Source organism: Tachyglossus aculeatus, chromosome 15 (genome assembly GCF_015852505.1).
Source record: "Tachyglossus aculeatus isolate mTacAcu1 chromosome 15, mTacAcu1.pri, whole genome shotgun sequence".
NCBI lineage: Eukaryota > Metazoa > Chordata > Mammalia > Monotremata > Tachyglossidae > Tachyglossus > Tachyglossus aculeatus.
In genome coordinates, this window is record NC_052080.1 from 20,974,103 (window position 1) to 20,994,170 (window position 20,068).

Consider the following 20,068-nt stretch of genomic DNA (forward strand, 5'->3'; position numbering starts at 1 on the left):
GTATATATAAAATGCACACATGCTCACACTCCAAAAAAAAATTACACTACAAATGCCATGAGAACCAAGTGAAGACTCTTCTCCTGGGACTGAAATCTTTTTTTTTTTTTTTAAGGGAGACATAAAGTATAATCACCATGCCTGACCGTTTCGCACAGAACAGGAGATGACTGCTTGCCTGGATCTCTGGGTGATCAGCAAGGCAGCAACTGTAACCAAATCAGGCACTTGGAAGAAGTTCCTTAGTGGAATTCTTAACGATGTGTACTAAATCGTTCCCTCTGGGGCCCAAGAGTTCTCAAGCTGTTTGACCAGCAAAGACCGATAAATATCGCCACCACCATTTTAAATCTCATGTGCTCCCTCCTCGTGGAAAACAGAATCTCTTCAATTAAGCACTTGAACATAAATATTAAAATAACAGGAGGGACGAAATATAAATCTACATACAACTTCATTACTACCGTAGCACCTATTTTCAGGGCAAATGCATTTTCTTTCAAGAGGAAGAGGAAAAGGCTGAGAAGGTTAAGGAGTCTTGTAATGGGTCATTAAATATTTAATCATCTTATTCATTGTTTTTTAAAGTCATAAGGGTCTGAACCGTACTATATTTCATCTCAACTAGCCGGTTCACTCTATACACTATGGGTTCCAAGACCCTTTACAAAAAAAAAAAAAAAAAAAAAAAAAAAGAAAGGCAGGGTTAAAACAATCTCAAGGCTGAGCTTCACCATCCCCCCCCTCCCCAAACCCACCAGTCCACAGGAGGGCCAACCGAAAGTGAGTCCATTGGTGTTTAGTCTCCAAGAATCAGTTTTACAAAAGATGCCACATCTGTCTCTTTGGATTCATGCAGAGTGAAAAAAGGATGTTGCTGAGGAGAAAGGAAAAAAGCACATAGTGTTAGCCTGGGTCACCAAAATGTCTAATATGTACCTCATCAGATTATATATTCCCGCGTTCCCAGAGAAACAGTGTACCCTAGTAGAAAAAGTACAGACCTGGGACTCAGAAGACTTTGGTTCTAATTCCAGCTTTGCCACTTATCTGCTTTGTGACTTTGGGCATGTCACTTTACCTCTCTGTGCCTCACTTCCCTCAACTGCAAAATGGGGATTCAATACCTGTTCTCTCTCCTATTTAGATTGTGCGCCCCATGTAGGACTTAATTATCTTGTATCAGTCTCAGTGCTTAGTACGGTGCTTGGCACATAGTAAGCACCTAACAAACACTATTATTATTACCATTTTCAGACTGATTATGGTTTCTCCTCGGTTCTACCCTGTCAGTTTGCAAGCACACTGTCACCTGGTCCCATCTCCCTCAATTTCGGTATGGCGGTCCTCCAAACCATAACATAAATAGAAATGGCAAATCTCCCTTTGTAAATCCCCCAAAACAAACATCAGACCAGGAGGAGATCAACCTTGGCCAAAGTTCCTTTTGATGTAGGACACCTTTAGCTATCCTCCCGGACCCACCCACCCACCTTAGGTAAAATCCATTTACGTCAGAAGATTAAGTTGGAATAGTAGCGGCCTTGACTTAATTCTCTGGGTACCTCCCACAAGAAGGGTGGGCTGGGAAAACAATTCTGGAAGCCAGTCTGTGTTTGCCAAAGCTATCTCTGGCCCTCAGCAGGGAAGCGAGCTTCTTGGGATTGGTGTCACCTTGTAAAACCTGCCTTCCCATTGGCAAAGACCAACATTCTCTGCTCCTACTCATCCTTAACTTTATGAGTTCCTTCTTGGCAGGAATATATCCTGGCCAGAGCTGGGTATCTTTGGAATTCTGACAACTCCCAGATTGGAAAAGAAATTTAGGAGAGGGTATTTTTAGACCCACCCAGTTCAGATGAACTCAACTCTTTAAAAGCAAAATGGCACTCGGCTGCTGGGAGGGCAGCCATGCCAGACTGGAAGACACAGGTCAACGGGCTACCCGGGATGGGCCCTACACCATTCCCTGCCATGGATGCCAGGGCGTCACTCAAAGTTCCCAGTTGTCAAACCTGGAGAGTGGCAGCTGGATCTGTTGTTTTCTTTACGAAGTGAATAGTGTCTTCTGCAGTGCCATATTCCAACTGGGAATGGGAGTAAAAGTCCAAATGATTCCCGCTGCCTCCCCTTTGCTCACCTACGATTTCCCTTGATAGTTCTTTGTTCTGGGGACGATTTCAATCAATTGTACTTGTTTCAGTCAATCAATGATATTTATTGAGTGCGTACCATGTGCAGAGCACTGTACTAAGGGCTTGGGAGAGGACAGTATAACAGAGTTGGTAGACATGTTCCCGCCCCACAACAAGCTTATAGCCTAGAGAGATTTTCTTTTTATGTTATTTGTTAAGTGCTAGGTGCCAGGTGGGTACTAAGCTCAGGGGTAGAGTCAAGCTAATCAGGTTAGAAATAGTCTATGTCCCATGTGGGGCTCACAGTCTTAATCCCCATTTTACAGATGAGTTAACGGAGGCACAGAGGAGCTGTGAGAATTGCCCAAGGTCACACAGCAGACAAATGGCAGATCTAGGATTATTCATTCAATCCTATTTATTGAGCACTTACTGTGTGCAAAGCACTGTACTAAGCACTTGGGGGAGTACGATATAACAATAAACAGACACATTCCCTGCCCACAGCCAGCTTACAGTTTAGAGGTCCTCTAACATCCAGGCCTGTGCTAATTCCATCAGGCTGTGCTCCTTCCCTTGGTTGCCGGCTAGGGAAGGAAATCACTTGCCTCCCCTGCTTTTGGGGCTTCCATTTCCTAGCCTGGCCAGTCCTGACTGGGTTTTTCCTGTTACATTCATTTTAAACCCAGCTGCAAGGGAGGGCTGGGTCGCCATGAGGAGAGCCCAAACCCAGCGAAGGCAATTTTAAGAGCGAACAAAGGGTAAAAGATGAAAACAGACAGATGTGGAAAACAGAATAAGTCAGGTGATCTCCGGTGCTGTAGCTCTACCTCTTCCCTGCCAAGGGTCTGGGACCGGGTGGTTTAAGAGAGATGGAGGTGGGGGGTGGGAGAATCCTGGCCCCCTTTCAAAAGCACCCGGTTGGCATGGCAATTTGACCAGGGAACTATATCCTAATGGGTGAAACCCACCTGCCCCTATAACATCGCTAATATCAGCGATGATATTAGAAGCAGCGTGGTTCAGTGGAAGGAGTACGGGCTTTACAGTCTAAGGTCATGGGTTCAAATCCTAGCTCCGCCAATTGTCAGCTGTGTGACTTTGGGCAAGTCACTTAACTTCTCTGTGCCTCATCTGTAAAATGGGGATTAAGACTGTAAGCACTTACCAAATACCATCATTATTATCATTACTATTATTATCAGCAGTTCCCAGAGGTCAGGAAGAACTTTGTGTCGGGAGGGGTGACGGAGGAGATGGGAGACGGAGAGATGAGTTGCCCCTAAGATTATAGTAATAATGGCGATACTAGTGATAATGGTGGCATTTGTTAAGTGTTTTCCAGATGCTAAGCATAAGAGTTTTCCATATGCTAAGCACGGTGTAGGTACAAGATAATCAGGTTGGACTTTGTCTGTTCCCCACATGGGGCTCGTAGTCTAAGTAGGAAGGAGAACAGGTATTGAATCCCCATCTTTCAAGTAATAATAATAATAACAGTGATGGCATTTTTTAAGTGCTTACTATGTGCAAATCACTGTTCTAAGCACTGGGGAGGTTACAAGGTGATCAGGTTGTCCCGCAGGGGGCTCACAGGCTTCATCCCCATTTTACAGATGAGGTAACTGAGGCACAGAGAAGTTAAGTGACTTGCCCAAAGTCACACAGCTGACAATTGGCGGAGCGGGGATTTGAACCCATGACCTATGATGCCAAAGCCCAGGCTCTTTCCACTGAGCCACGCTGCTGAGGCCCGGGGAAGTCAAGGGACTCACCCAAGGGCAGGATTAGAACCCAAGTCATCTCCCAGGCTTATGCTCTTTTCACAAATAATAATAATGACAGTAATAATTGTGGTATTTGTTAAATGCTTACTATGTTCATTCATTCATTCAGTCATATTTATTGAGCGCTTACTGTGTGCAGAGCACTGTACTAAGCGCTTGGGAAGTACAAGTTGGCAACGTATGGAGACGGTCCCTACTCAACAACGGGCTCACAGTCTAGAAGTCTATGTCCCGGGCACCGTTCTGTGTCCAAACCAGTCGCTGTCCCATGCAGGTGCTCACAGTCTTAATCCTAATTCTTAATCCTAAGAAGCAGCATGGCTCAGTGGAAAGAGCCCGGGCTTTGGAGTCAGAGGTCACGGGTTCAAATCCCGGGTCCGCCAACTGTCAGCTGTGTGACTTTGGGCAAGTCATTTAACTTCTCTGTGCCTCCGTTACCTCAACTGTAAAATGGGGATGAAGACTGTGAGCCCCCGGTGGGACAACCTGATCACCTTGTAACCTCCCCAGTGCTTTGCACATAGTAAGCGCTCAATAAATGCCGTCATTATTATTACTATAATCCCATTTTACAGATGATGACAAGGCTTGCCCAAGGTCACAGAGCAGAGAAGTGGCACGGCTGGGATTTAAAGCCAGGTCCTTCTGATTCCCAGGCCCGTGCTATAGCCACTGGGCCGCATTGCTTCTCTGGTCGAGGCAGAAGGACCCCTCCCCAGGAGTCCAGCCTGGAAGCCCACCGTCCTCTAAGAAGCTGGAGGGTGGGATCAGGCTTTGTCAAAAGCCAAGCATTCTCCAATCCCTTTTATGAGCCTTCTTGCATCCTCTTGACATTTAAAGATCTTTTCGATGTACTTAAAAGTTTTTATTGCCCCAACGGGACAGGCACTAAAGTCAAGTGCCCCAGTAGCTGCGAGCTCCACCCTGCCTTTAGCTAGGTCCTCTTTACAGATGGCTGTGTCCGACGCAAACAACCTGCTTTGGTGTATCTCTTAAAAAAAGAAGGGGAAAAAAAAGTTCCCAGGTTTTTTTTTTTTTTCTTTTCCTCTCTGCTTTTTATTTTTATTCACAGACCGGGGAAGTGTTGTGGAAGCCATGGAGGCGGGGGGGGGGGGTTAGGGAGGTGAAGCGGGCAGACATGTCAAAATGGAAATTCTGAGTCTCCCTCTTGTGTGGGTTTTGAGGCTGTAAAAGATTGGGAGGGAACTCAGTTCCCGCTGCAAGCAGCCGGCTAATAATAGCTCCGTCAGCCACCGGCCGAGGGCAAGTGAGGCGTTCGGAAATCGTCTGTCTGTTTATTGTTCTAGTGAACCCTCCCAAGCGCTTAGTACAGTGCGTGACACACAGTAAGTGCTCAGTAAATACGACTGAATGGACAAATGAATCGTCCCTGGCCCCACACTCGTAGCCCCCAACACTTGTGCGCGGCTGGTTTAGGGGGACGGAAGGCCTGCGTGAGAGACGCACCCCCAGACCCAAGCTCGGGGGGCCCTTGCCGGAACATAGCGGGAATGACCATGATGGGATAGGGAGAAAGGAGGAGAGCAGGGCGACCTATGAAGTAATAATAATTGTGGTATTTTTTAAGTGTTTACTACGTACCAGGCACTGTAATAATAATAATGACGGTATTTGTTAAGTGCTCACTACATGCCAGGCACTGTTCTAAGCGCTGGGGTGCATATGACACAATTCCTGCCCTCTGTGGAGCCCAGTCTCAATTCCCATTTTACAGATGAGGTAACTGAGGTAAAGAGAAGTGAAGTGACTTGCTCAAGGTTACATAGCAGACAAGTGGCGGGGCAGAATTAGAACCCAGGTCCTTCGGACTCCCAGACTCTGTGCTGTATCCACTAGATACAAGGTAATTGGTTTGGACAATGTCCCTGTCCCATATGGGGCTCACAGTCTTAATCCCCATTTTGTAGATGAGCAGAATGGTCTAATGAAAAGACCATGGGCTTGGGAGTCGGAGGACGTGTTCTAATCTCAGCTCTGCCCGAGATTATTAGGCATTATAATTAGGCATTATGTGTGGCCTTGGGCAAGTCACTTAATTTCTCTGTGCCTCAGTTCCTTCATCTGTAAAATGGGGATTCAGACTGTGAGCCCCATGTGGGCCGGGGGATGTGTCCAACCTGATTACACTGTATCTACCCCAGCAGTTAGAACAATGCTTGACATTTAGTAAGGCTTAACAAATACCACAGTGATTTTTGAGGTAACTGAGGCCCAGAGAAGTGAGGTGACTTGCCCAAACAGACACGTGGCAGAGGCGGGATTAGTACTCAAGTCCTTCTGACTCCCAGTCCTGTGCTGTCTCCACTAGGCCATGCTGCGCGGGTGGCGACCAGTTGAACCAACCCTGAGCATCTTTCCAAGAGCCACTCACAGGACACCTGGGCTACGGTCTCCGAGTTCCAGTCTCCTAAAGAACCTGGGCCAAAGTCCAGTCCCGATCTGCTGCGCGAACCTTTGAGGAGCCGGGAAATGAGCGGCCTGAAGGTAAGAGGCTCTTCCCACTCCCTCCCCAAGCTCATTTCTGATTCAGATCCAAGGGAAGAGGAAGAGGGCCCCTGAAGGATGGGACGCTGCTTAGGGAGCATTTTCGTTGTGGGCAGGGAATACGTCTGTTTATCGCTATATCGTTCTCTCCCAAGCGCTTCGTACCATGCACTGCATACAGTAAATGCTCAATAAACGCGAAGGAGTGAATGAAACAAAAAAGGCCAACAGGTGGAGGGAATCACCTGGATTTCTCCTTTCCTCCCCTCCCCTTCCTCCCCTTGGCAGAAGTTCGAACAATAGCATCTCAGCATCTGTTTTCCCCATGTTAAGAGTCAGGGAGTTGGGACTCAGATTTTCCATTAAAAACCTCAATTCCACAGGAAAGCAGGGAGCAGTTACAGTCTTAAAAGACAAAGTCCATTCCAGTACCGCAAAGCCTAATGCCATGAGAGAGAGAGAGAGAGGAACCCAAAAGACCTCACAACATTAATATGTCAGCCATAAAATACCACAGTGTTAAGATATTTTGGGGAGGTGCAATTCAGCCAGCTAACTTAATAGAAACCAGTACAGTTGCCAGAGGGCACTATGTTGGAACAGAACACCTTTCTTCCCCTGCTCCCGGGAGCCTCTGAGATAAGCAAACACTTGGAATAATAATAATAGTAATAATAGTGGTATCTGTTGAGCACTTAGTACGTGCCAAGCAATATCCTAAACACTGGAGCAGATAGAAGATAATTAGGTTCACTGTAGACAGTACCACCATCCTTCCCGTCCTATGAGCTCATCACCTTGGAGTTATCCTCAACTCATCTCCCTCATTCAACCCACATATTCAATCTGTCACTAAATCTTGTCGGTTCAACTTTCACAACATCACTAAAATCTGCTCTTTCCCTTCCAATCAAACTGCTACTATGTTAATCCAAGCATTTATCCGATCCCGCCTTGATCACCGTATCAAACATCTTGCTGTCCTTCCTGCCTCCTGTCTCTCTCCACTCCAGTCCATACTTCACTCTGCTGCCTAGATCATTTTTCCCCAAAAACGTTCAGTCCGTGTCTCCCCACTCCTCAAGAACCTCTAGTCGTTGCCCATCCACCTCCACATCAAACAGAAACTCCTTATCATCGTCTTTAAAGCACTCAATCACTTTGCCCTCCCATATCTTACCTTGCTGCTCATCTACTAAGTCCCAGCCCACACACTTCACTCCACTAATGCTAACCTTCTTGCTGTACCTCAGTCTCCTCCATTTTAATGCCACCACTCACTCACATCCTGACTCTAGCCTGGAATTCCCTCCCTCTTCATATCCAACGGACAGTCAGTCTCCCCACCTTCAATGCCTTATGAAGGTATATTTTCATCCAAAACTTAAGCCTTTATTTCCTCTTCTCCCACTCTTTTCCACGTTGCCGTAGCACATGGATTTGCATCCTTTATTCACCCCTCCCTCAGCTCCACAGCACTAAAGTACATACCTATAACTGATTTATATTAACATCTGCCTCCCCCTCTAAACTGTAGCTTGCTGTGGGCAGGGAACACGTCTATCAACTCTAGTATATTATACGCTCTCAAGCACTTAGTGCTCTGCACCTGGTAAGTGCTCAACAAATGCGACTGATTTATTGACAAAGGGCTGAGCATCTAAGGGTGAGGGAGAACAGGGGTCAAGATTCCCATTTTACACATAAGGAAATTGAGGCATGGAGAGGTTATGTGACTTGCCCAAGGCCACCCAGTAGGTAAGTGGCAGAACCGGATTAGAATCAACCAGTCAGTCATATTTCTGCAATACTTACTCTGTACTGAGCACTGTACTAAATGCTTGGGAGAGTACAGTATAACACTTTAAAGCAGATATAAATATATAATGGGTAGATATGTTCCATGCCCGTTACGACCTTACAGTCTAGAGGACCCAGGTCTTCTGCTTCCCAGGCCTGTGCTGAAGGCTGATGTTCAAAGTCTTGCTCTCATTAGACCCTGGTCAGACCCCGGAAGACACCCCTCTTCCAACTTATCGTAAGGGCTGCTATATTTGCAGGAAAGAGGACCCCTCATTTCCTTCACATACAACATGATGCTCTGTCTTTACCAAAAGAGAAAATGCTCCTGACCTCCCCACCTACAAAGCCTTATTAAAGGCACATCTCCTGTAAGAGGCCTTCCCTGACTAAGGCCTCTTTTCCATTTCAATTCCCTTCTGTCACCCTGCTTTGCTCCCTTACTCATCCCCCCTCCCAGTTTCACAGCAATATACATATATATATATGTACATATATAATATATTAAACTGTCATTGTATTTAGTTATCTTAATGCCTGTCTCCCTCTCTAGACTGTAATAATAATAATTATAATTGTGGTATTTGTTAAGTGCTTACTATGTGCCAGGCACTGTACTAAGCTCTGGGGTGGCTACAAGCAAATTGGGTTGGACACAGTCCCTGTCCCATGTGAGGCTCGCAGTTTCAATCCCCATTTTACAGATGTTGTAACTGAGGCACAGAGAAGTAAAGTGACTTGCCCAAGGTCACACGGCAGACAAGTGGTGGATCAGGGATTAGAACCCAAGACCTTCTGACTGCCAGGCCTGTGCTCCATTCAGTATGCCATGCTGCTTCTGTTGTGGCCAGGGAATGTGTCTGTTAGACTGTACTCTCCCTAGTGCTTAGTACAGTGCTCTGCACACAGCGCTCAGTAAGTACGATAGACAGACTGACTGAATGAGGAAGCAGAAGTTTCACTGAGACCCCTAGCACCCAGGCCAGACCACTTTTAACTAAGAATTTATCACCTGGGACAGTTTGGAAGGAGCCTAGCACTGTTTCCTGTTCAGCCCTTACTATTCCTCCTCCTCCTTCTATCCTCCATAGCTTCTTCTCGGAATTGCTTCAATGGCATCCAAACCTCCTTCCTCACACGGCTTTTTAATTCTCCATCCCTTCTATCAGCACCTTCTGATCTTGAGGACCAAGGCATTTTTACCCATATGACAAAGAAGGTGGACTGAAGCCTCATTGTCCTAGTATCATAGGTCAGAATGGAGGTCACCCAGGTGGGGTCAAAAATTCTCTGCTGGGTCTTCATTCTGAATTTTGATCACCTTCACTACCCCTTTCATCATCATTGCTTGCTCACCACATAGTGCCACTCGATGAACTGCCAGCCGCTTTTAGCTTGGCAACACTCACCATGAGTTCTGGGTATGTTGGCCGCTCTTTAGAATTCTTCTTCAAGCTTAAAGAGAAAAGAATGAAATGCAATTAAGAGCAAGACATCATCAGTACAGTAGGTTGGGATTTTAAGACCCATCAAAGGCCCCTTGTCATCTGCATGAAAGAGTGTTTATCAATCAGTCTATCACTATTTATTGAGCAATTACTGTCTGCGCTCGATAGTAGACAGGGATAGCCTAACTGAAAAACAGTCTATCCAGTACAAGACTGGACAAACGGTTCTGAGAACCAAGGGTATTCAGTTGTGCAGGGAATGATGGGGTGGGCAGGAGCTGGGGGAAGAACAATTTACTTGACTTCTGTGGTCCGCGGTTCTAAATGCTTGGGAGGGTACAGTTTAACAGAGTCCATAGGCGTGTACTCTGCCCACAAGGAGCTTATAGTCTCCCGTCTTTGACAGATTCCCAAGTGAACAATCACCAACAGTTAGAGAGGAATTTCTCCAGGAGGATATAATTGGAATGAGACTGAAGGGGCCAGAGATTCCTTTTGCTTTGGGGAGGAGCTAGGGAAATCTCTTCAAATCAGAAAGGCCCTTGGCCAAGGGAGAACCCAACTTCCTTTGGGGACTAGAAAGAAAAGCAAGAAAGGACACAGAGAAAGAGAACAGACTGAAAACAGTGAGTTTTTCCAAGGATATTGGGTAGGTAACAGTAATAACAACTGTTGAGCACTTACTTTGTGATAGTGACTGTACTAAGAACTGGGGCAGAAACAAAATAATCACATCAGACACTGTCCCCGCCCCATAAGGGGCTCTCGGTCCAAGTAGAAGGTGGCAGAACAGGTATTGTAGCCCCATTTTACAGATGAGGAAACTGAGGTCCAGAGAACTTAAATGACTTGCCAAGGTCACACAGCAAGCAAGTGGCCAAGTCGGGATCAGAACCCAAGTCCCCTGACTCACAGGCTCGGGCTCTTTCCACTAGGCCACGCTGCTTCCAGACCAGTAGGTGAATCTAGACCAGTTTAAAAATTGTAGTTGCAGTAGTTAATGGTATTTATTGAATGCCTAATGGGTGCACTATACTGAGCACAAAAGACACATCCAGAAAGGTTTCTGTGGAAATTTTGAGGGCCTAGGGAGTGTCCCTGACCCCCTCTACTCCTCCATGACCACTGGCTTCTCCTCCTTGGTCCCTGGAGACACAGAGACTGCTTCTAAGCCACTGGATGCAGGGTCGGGAGGTTGAGCATTTAAAAGAAACATCTGGAAACGAGACATCTAGTGTCTCCACCAGCAGCAGACAGGGACAGGCCAGCTGAGAAACAGAGAGTCTGGTAGAAGGCCGGACAAATGACCACCTGAGGGAGGGTTCATTTGTCCATTCAATCATATTTATTGAGTGTTTATTGGGTGCAGAGCACTGTACTAGGCCCTTGGGAGGGTACAATACAACAATAAACAGACACATTCCCTGTCCACAGTGAACTTGTATAGAGCAGGGGAAACAGTAATATAAATAAATTACATATATGTACATAACTGCTGTGGGACTGAGGTGGGGGGAACAAAGGGAGCAACTTGGGGAGATGCAGAAGGGAGTGGGGGAAGAGGAAAAGGGGTGTGCTCATTTAGGGAAGGCCTCCAGGAGGAGATGTGCCTTCAATAAGGCTTTGAAGGCAGGGAGAGTAATTTGAGGAGGGTTAGCGTTCCAGGCCAGAGGCAGGACGTGGGCAAGGGATGGACGGTGACATATGTAAGTTCGAGGCACGGTGAGGAGTGATTAGAAGAGCGAATATGCGGGCTGGGTTGTAGTAGGAGAGAGGCGAGGTGAGGTAGGAGGGGGCAAGGTGATGTAGTGGTTTAAAGCCAATGGTGAGGAGTGTTTGTTTAATGTGGAGGTGGATGGGTAAGCCCTGGAGTTTTTTGAGGAGTGGGGTGACATGTCCTGCACATTTTTGTAGAAAAATGACCCAGGCAGCAGAGTGAAATATGGAATTGAGTGGGGAGAGGCAGGAGGCTGGGAGGTCAGCAAGGAGGCCGATCAATCAATCAATCAATCAATCATATTGAGCGCTTACTATGTGCAGAGCACTGTACTAAGCGCTTGGGAAGTACAAATTGGCAACATATAGAGACAGTCCCTACCCAACATTGGGCTCACAGTCTAAAAGCCGATGCAGTAATCCAGGCAGGAGAGGGTGAGTAATTGTATTGAAGTGGTAGCAGTTTGGATGGAGAGGAAAGGGCAGATTTTAGCAACGTTGTGAAGGCCGGCCGGACAGGATTTAGTGATGGGTCCCTAGAGTCAGGGTGCAGGGGTTGATGAGGTAGGTGGGAGCAGAGGGCAGAAGAATCTACTTCAGCCTCCTCCAAAGCCCTTCCCTCCTCTAGCCCCGGTCACATTTAGCTCCCTGATATATTCCCTGCCAACCCAGCTCAGTCATTCAGTCCATCAAAGGTATTTATTTAGCGCTTACTTTGTGCAGAGCACTGTACTAAGCACTTGGGAGAGAACAAGACAAAAAAGTTGGCAGACATGTTCCCTGCCCACAGCGAGCTTACAGGGGGAGACAGACATTGAAATACATTACAGAGAGGAGAAATAGTAGAGAATAAGAATGTCAATCAACCAGTGGTACTGAAGGAATGCTTCCTGAGTGCAGAGCCGTACTAAGCACTTGGGAGAGTAAAGTGCAACAGTTGATAGGCATGTTCTCTGCCCATAAGAAGCTAGGCAGGGGGAGACAGACATTAATATGAATTAATAAATTTTGGATATATAAATAAGTGCTGTATGGCTGTGGGTAGGGTGACTAAGGAATGCTTAAAACTACAGATCCAAGTGCACGGGCAACACAGTAGAGACGGGATTAAGGACAAAGAGTTTATTTGGGGAAGGCTTCTTGGAGAAGATGTGATTTTAATGACACTTTGAAGGTGGGGCCGTCATATAGGGACAGGAAGGGAGTTCCCCCAGTCCAGGGGGAGGACATGGGCAAGGGGCCGGCGGAGAGATAGACGGGATTGAGGAACAGTGAATAAGTCCGTGTTAGAGGAGCGAAGTGTGTGGGCTGAGTTGTAGTACGAAATCCGCAAGGTAAGTTAGGAGAGAAAATGGTAAGGGGGTTTTGTGTGACGCAGAGGTGGCTGCATCGTCTCCCTGACTGCACCCCAGTCTGCCATGGGGATCGGGGCAGGAAAACGGAGGACAAAGGAGAACGTGCCGCTCCCAGACAGCCCCAGATGAGCATGAACAGCCAGATTTAGTTTCTGTTGTCCTTCCCAACTCTGGCAGACCCCGATCACAGTTTCTCCTTGCCTATGTCCCCAGTCTTGGAGACCGTGTCTGTTTATTGTTACATTGTACTCTAATAATAATAATAATAATGATATTTATTAAGTGCTTACTACGTGTCAAACTATTCTAAGTGCTGGGGTAGATACAAGGTAATCAGGTTGTCCCACATGGGGCTCACAGCCTCAGTCCCCATTTTACAGATGAGGTAACTGGGGCACAGAGAAGTGAAGTGACTTGCCCAAAGTCACACAGCTGACAAGTGGCGGAGCCGGGATTAGAACCCACGACCTCTGACTCCCAAGCCTGTGCTCTTTCCACTAAGCCACGCTGCTTCTCTACCAAGCTTCTAGTACAGTGCTCTGCGCACAGTAAATGCTCAGTAAATACAATTGAATGAAGCGTCTTACCCAAGGCCACACAGCAGACCAGGGTTGGAGTCAGGATTAGAACCCATGACCTTCTGACTCCCAGGGCCCATGCTCTATCCACTAAGCCATGCTGCTTCCCACACATTAAAAGGGAAGGCTAGAGTAGGATTGGCAAGCAGGGGAAATCAGCCAGAACCAGAGAAGAACGAAGCCTGGTGGAAAGAGCACAGGACTGAAAGTCAGAAGACCTATATTCTAAACCTGGCTCTACCACTTGCCTGCTGTATGACCTTGACAAAGTCACTAAACTTCTTTTGATTGCCCTGGTAATCAAAGTCAGGGAGCCCACTCCCTCTCCTGTGGCATTGATTCATTCACTTCATGTTGCCAACTTGTACTTCCCAAGCGCTTAGTACAGTGCTCTGCACACAGTAAGCGCTCAATAAATACGATTGATTGATTGATTGATTGATTGAGTGCTTTCTGTGTTCAGAGCACTGTACTAAGCACTTGGAAGAGTAATCCTACAACAATGAACAGACAATTTCCCTGCTCACAACGAGCTTACAGCCTAGAGGACTCACCAGAGTTCAGTGAGATGATAGTCTTGGTGGCTCTGGACTTCAGCCTCCACCCCATCTGAAAAATCCCCTCTCTCATTCCACTCCGTAAGAGAAGTTAAACTTCTCCATGTGGGTTTCTTAGAAATGATTTCTGTTCACATAACCCATTCATTCATTCATTCAGTCGTATTTATTGAGTGCTTACTGTGTGCAGAGCACTGTACTAAGCCCATCACCTTCCTGTGATGGATTTCATCAGAATCATTTTCATCATAAAAATTACAAGTGGGCAGGGGAGAAGGGAAGGGGAGAAGGAGGCTGAGAGAACACATTTTTAAAGATTTATTAACCAGTAGTTGCAAGAGGCAAGCTCTTGAACAAATGAAAAAAAAACCCAAAGGAAAAAAACACCTAGTATTCTTTGATTTTGGCAAGGCAAATGAAATGCCAAGTCCAGCTTCAGTCCAAAAGTGAGACAAGTTTAATGCGTCGTGTGTTAGTGTCAACACTGGTTGCTTTTGGCATCAGGACAGATAGCTAGGACAGGTTCACTCAAACTATTGGAAAATACCCTGTAACTGAGCACAGAAAGCCCAATTCCAAACCCAAACCACTTCGGAAAAGGCAGGCTGGTACTTTACCAAATCAGGAAGCCCAACTAATATTATTGTATTTGGTAAAATATACTATGGGTTTACACTGGGCTAAGTACTGGGTTAGATAGAGGGTAAGCAGATCGGACACGGTCCCTGTCCCACACGGGACTCACTGTCTAAAAGGAAGGGAGAACGGGTATCAAATATCCATTTTGCAGATGAGGAAACTGAGGCCCAGAGACATCAACTGACTTGCCAAAGGTCACACAGCAGGCAAGTGGCAGAGCTGGTATTGAAACTCCTCCCAGTCCTTTGCTGTTTCCACCAGGCCATGCTGCTTCTCCTCTTTGCTCCTTTTTGGAACTTGAGAACAAAACAGTTAAGTGACTGATAACATTCCCCTGTAGATGACTAGCAAAGATTGGGGAAATTTTCCTCCAACAGAAAAGAGATTGCCAAGCCAGGAAGTAGCATCTACTCACTTCCTGAAATGGTGATGTTTGGGAAAATTCTTGGATGGGACTTAAAAAGACTTTGAAACAAACACTTTTGGAAAATGGTCATAGTGACCGCAACAGAAGTCAGCCGCAATAAGACATGTCATCTGCAGGGATTCGTGAAGCCGCAGGAAACGGGGGATGCGGACTGAAAGGTTACTTCCTTTCTCACTGCACATGACTGGCAAGCTTTGCTTTACTGTAAGAGTTACACTGACATTAGTGGAAGACTCTGATTTAGCCCACGAGAGGAGCTTGTTAAACCAATAAGAATCCACTCTATCTTTGTCATCTGAAAGACTAAAAATCCCAGGCTCCTGAAGAGCCAAGGACACCGGCTAAGCTTAGGAAAAAAGTCCATATTCCATCTTTAATAGAGAGCACTTGAAAAGGTGGATAAAATGACAACCGTGGCATCAAATGCCACGGTTTCTTTTGGGGATCAGCTCGGGCTTTGAGTTTTTCAGTGGCTTGTCACTTTGAAATGGGTGATTCCCCCATTCCCCACCCAAACACCACAGGCCACAGTTCCTGACCACAGCCGATGCTAACAGACATTCACACGCTTCCTTGAGGGAGGCTAACTTGGAGTCTGAGCTCTTCGGAGCCTCCCAGAGGGAAAAAACACCCCATGCTCTCAAACACACACTCACACATGTACAGACACACACATACAAACACACACACACACAAACACACCCCCCCCCCCCCCCCCCAAAAAAAAGATTGGTTGGTCAGGGCCTATCTAAAATTACAACAGGTCTCTAGCCAAAGGGAGGAAAGAAAGCTTCACTTTTTCCATGAATTTAGCTCTGTGTCACACATGTAAACCCAAAGGATTATTCCAAAAATGAACACCTCTGCTGGCCTACTATTTTTAGGATGCACCAAATCTGATGGGCCTTGTCGCCAAGCCCCCTGCTGTTCTCAAACTTTCCCTTGCCCCCTCACACAACTTATGCCTCAATAGCTCTGTCAAAAACACCCACTGAAAGGGGCAGCCCAAATCCCCACTCAGCCCTCCATGCCAGAGGGGGAGAGACATTTAATAATAACTGAGGTGTTTGTTAAGCACTTACTGTGTGCCAAGCACTGTACTAAGCAGTGGGGTAGATACAGGATAATCAAGTCCCACATGGGGCTCGCAGTCAATAATAATAATAATCATGGCATTTGTTAAGCGCTTACTACGTGCAAAGCACTGTTCTAAGCGCTGGGGGGGATACAATGTGATCAAGTTGCCCCACGTAGGGCTCACAGTCTTAATCCCCATTTTTACAGATGGGGTAACTAAGGCTCAGAGAAGTTAAGTGACTTGCCCAAGGTCACACAGCAGACTTGTGGTGGAGGCGGGATTCGAACCCATGCCCTCTGCCTCCAAAGCCCAGGCTTTTCCCACTGAGCCACGCTGCTTCTCTAGTCAAGTAGTCAAGTAGAAGGGACAGCAGGTATTGAATCCCCATTTTGCCGCTGAGGGAACCGAGGCACAGAGAAGATAAGTGACTTGCCCAAGGTCCCACAGCAGAGAATCAGAACCTAGGTCCTCTGACTCCCAGACTCCTGCTCTTTCCACTGAGCCACGCTGCCTCCCAGAGTTGTTTCACAATCCAAATTCCAGGAAAGTCTTGCTGTCGTTGCTCAAGCTATAAGGAAAGGTCCGAATGGCTCGAGAAGCAGAACGCTGAATAGCGTTTTCCTTTTGCTCTTTTTCGCTCTGCTGATCCCAGTTGGCACCAATCTGTTCTTGAATGCAGGACCCAGCAGGTGGAGGACCGAGTCTCCACAAGAGGTTTTGGGGAAGGGCCTGGGGTTTCTGGAGCCCGGGGCTGGGCCGGGTCTACTTTCCCACCCCGCCCACAAAACCGCCAGCTGCCTGCCAAGTTGGCAAACGGTGACTGGCACTGCAGGAATGGCTCTGAGAGCCACTTGCCTGCTGTGTGACCTTGGGTAAGTCACTTCACTTCTCTGTGCTTTAGTTCGCTCATCTGTCAAATGGGGATTGAGACTGTGAGCCCCAAATAGGGCGGGAACTCTGTCCAACCCAATTTGCTTGTATCCACCCCAGTGCTAAGTACAGTGCCTGGCACATAGTAAGCACTAAACAAATACCATAGTTATTATTATTACCCAGGGTAGATTGTGGGGGGAATCAGGGTATGCACAACACCTCTGTGTATTAACTCGAGAAGCAGAATGGCATTGTGAGTCAGAAGGTTGTGGGTTCTAATCCTGGCTCTGTCACGTCTCCGGTGTGACCTTGGGCAAGTCACTTCAATTCTCTGTGCCTCAGCTACCTCACCTGTAAAATGGAAATTGAGATTATGAGTCCCACAGGTGGGACAAGGAATGTGTCCAACCTGATTTGCTTGTGTACACCCCAGCGCTTAGTACAGTACCTGGCACATAGTAAGCAATTCACAAAAACCATTGCTATTACTATTACTGCTACTAATAATAATAAGCGGAACTCAATGCACAGGACAGCCTTGAAATAGCCCAAGTCATGGCTTGTAATAAGCACTGAAAAGGCAGTCAGTTGGTTAATCGTATTCATTGAGTGCTTACTGTGTGCGGAGTACTGTACTAAGCACTTAGGAGAGAACAATATAACAGAGACATTGCCTGCCCACAATGAGCTTACAGGCTAGAGGAGGCAGCCTGGCTCAGCGGGAAGAGATTGGGGCCAGGAGTACAAGCCCCAGCTCTGCCACTGGCTTGCTGTGTGACGAGGTAAATCACTGAACCCCGCTGGGCCTCATCTATAAAATGAGATACCCATTAGCCTTCCCTTCCCTTTGTCTGAGCAAATTATCTTGTACCTACCCCACTGCTTCATTAACTTTGGCATTTTTTCAGCATTTATTATGTACTGTGTTTAGCTCTGGGGTAAATACAAAAGAATCAGGTGGGACGCGAACCCTGTTCCTCACGGGGCTCACAGTCTCTCTTGTCCCCATTTGACAGATGAGGAAACTGAGGCTCAGACAGGTTTAGTGCCTTGCCCAGGGTCACACAGCAAGCTTGGGGGAAAGGCAGCACTAAAATGCGGATCTTCTGACTACCAGTCAGTCTTGCGCTTTCTCCAGCAGGCCAACCTGCCTTTTCAAAACCATAAAGCTCCCAAGCCAGCCCTGGCAACACCAAGTCTTCCCAGGACCTTCAAAGGAATAAAAACACATTTTATTCCTTTTATTCAAAGGAATAAAAACACGGCTGACAAGTGGTTGTTTTTTTAGCCAGCTTTAAATTAATATGCCTTCCCATACATGGCCTGCTAACCCTCCCAAGTGCTTAGTACAGTGTTGTTCCCATAGTAAGTGCTCAGTAGATACCACTGATCGACTGATTGCACCTAAAAGAAATACAGAGATAGGCAAATAGTCGTTTTGGCTAACTCTGAAAATTGCCTGATGTTCCAGTCTTCCTAGAATAGACACGTCCTAGTTAGGGCACGGATAAGTGGGGCAGCGGGAGAGAATTCCTTGGTCTGCTAGACAATCCTTGTAGGCTGGCAGATTTCTAGAACTTATTTTCAAGGCTGGCTTAACCCGCTGATCCTGCGGGGAAAGTTTCAAGGAGCGAGGCCAAACCTGCTACGATGAAAGAAACAGAAAATATCATAGATTTTTGGCCTTTGGGGAAGATAGGAAGAACTGCCTGAGTTCCCAAGGTAGATAAACACAAAGAGCAGGCCCGAGGCCCTTCAGAACCTTTTGACAGACGCAAGGCTTCCCCACCAGGATCCTGGAGAGCTTAGCATAAGAGGGAAAAGAACGCATGATCTTTCATCCAGAAGGCACGGTTGCAGCCTGCCCTGAAACACCCTGCCCCACTGCTTCGGGAGAACAAACAGGGTGACGTGGGCCAGGGGCAGGAGAACGGAGGCATCTCAGAGCGTCGCCCCGCGGACACGATGTTCCGAAGCACGAGGTCCTGGCTGCTTCTGTTCCCCGGCCGATGATGCCAATCAGGCAACCCTACCCGCCAGCCAAGGGTGTCTTCAGGGCCCTGGCTGCGTTCCCAGATAGCTCTCCCTTCCCCCGAAGCCTCCTCTTCATAAGCCCCTTTCCAGGGCAAGAACTTACTCTCCCCTAAGGGGACAGTACAGTGCTCCCCACCCAGTTAGTGCTCATAAGATACAATTGAGTCATGGGCTTCCTCGCCCTCGAGGGCGGTGTGCTCTTTTGGCACCTGCCATTTCCCTTCAGACACCCTCCAGGGCTGTGTCTTCTAAACTCCCTTCTTTCTCCCCAGCCAGAGAACACCCTTCCCCACACACAAACACACACGCACACACAAACACACTCTGCAGACTGTCCACATTGCACATATGGCCAGAAAGATGTGTCCCAATTCCTCTCTGCTTTGGCTGAGGTGAACAGAATCATAAGTAGAGGCTAATTCTGCCCTGTACTAAAACCAGCTGCTTTATCCCAAGGTGAACAGGACCATGGATAAAGAGTAGTTTCGCCCTTTACTAGAACAAACTGCTTCAACTCAGGTGAGCAGTCATGACAAGCAGCTCGGTCTGGTGGAAAGAGCACGGGCCAGTTAGAGGACTGGGTTTTAATTCCACTCTGCCGCTTGCCTGCTGTGTGACTTGGGACAAATCATTTAACTTTTCAGTGCTGTATTTCCTCTTCTGTAAAATGGGGTTTCAAAACTTGTCCTCTCCACTACATAGATGGTGAGCCTCATGTCGGACAGGGACTGTGTCCAGCCTGATTATGTTGTATCTATCCCAGTACTTAGTACAGTGCTTGGCAGATAGTAAGCACTTAACTAATGCCACGATCATCATCATGGGTAGAGTATGTTCTTGAGGGGTTTACAACCAATGGGCTTTGGCTCCCCTTAGCTTCCCATTAAAAATTAGTGTCTAAGATCACTGAGGGAGGTTCTGCATTATGTGCCATTCTTTGCCTTTCCCAAGCAATTAAAACAATGTATTTCACATAGATATCTTTTCTCTATCTAGCTACAGACAGTGTCCTTTACATTCAAAGGCAGAAGCCGTGTAGCCTTGTGATAGAGTGTGGGCTTGGGCTTCAGGGGGACCTGAGTTCTAATCCTGGTTTCTCCCATTTGTCTGCTGTGTGACCTTGGGAATGTCACTTC

The 20,068-nt window shown here is 47.0% G+C and overlaps 1 protein-coding gene across 1 annotated transcript in view; it reads right to left on the reverse strand.

The window, feature by feature from the left end:
• Nucleotides 1-705: 705 nt before the first annotated feature.
• The window catches only part of MAP2K6 (mitogen-activated protein kinase kinase 6), an 87,775-nt gene continuing 68,412 nt past the window's right edge, over nucleotides 706-20,068 (reverse strand). Inside the window, exons 11-12 of the mRNA XM_038757244.1 lie at nucleotides 9,637-9,682; nucleotides 706-877 (exon numbers count right to left, since the gene is read on the reverse strand). Of these exons, the coding sequence (XP_038613172.1) occupies nucleotides 800-877; nucleotides 9,637-9,682 (124 nt within the window). The 3' untranslated portion in view covers nucleotides 706-799. The remainder of the gene's footprint in view (nucleotides 878-9,636; nucleotides 9,683-20,068) is intronic.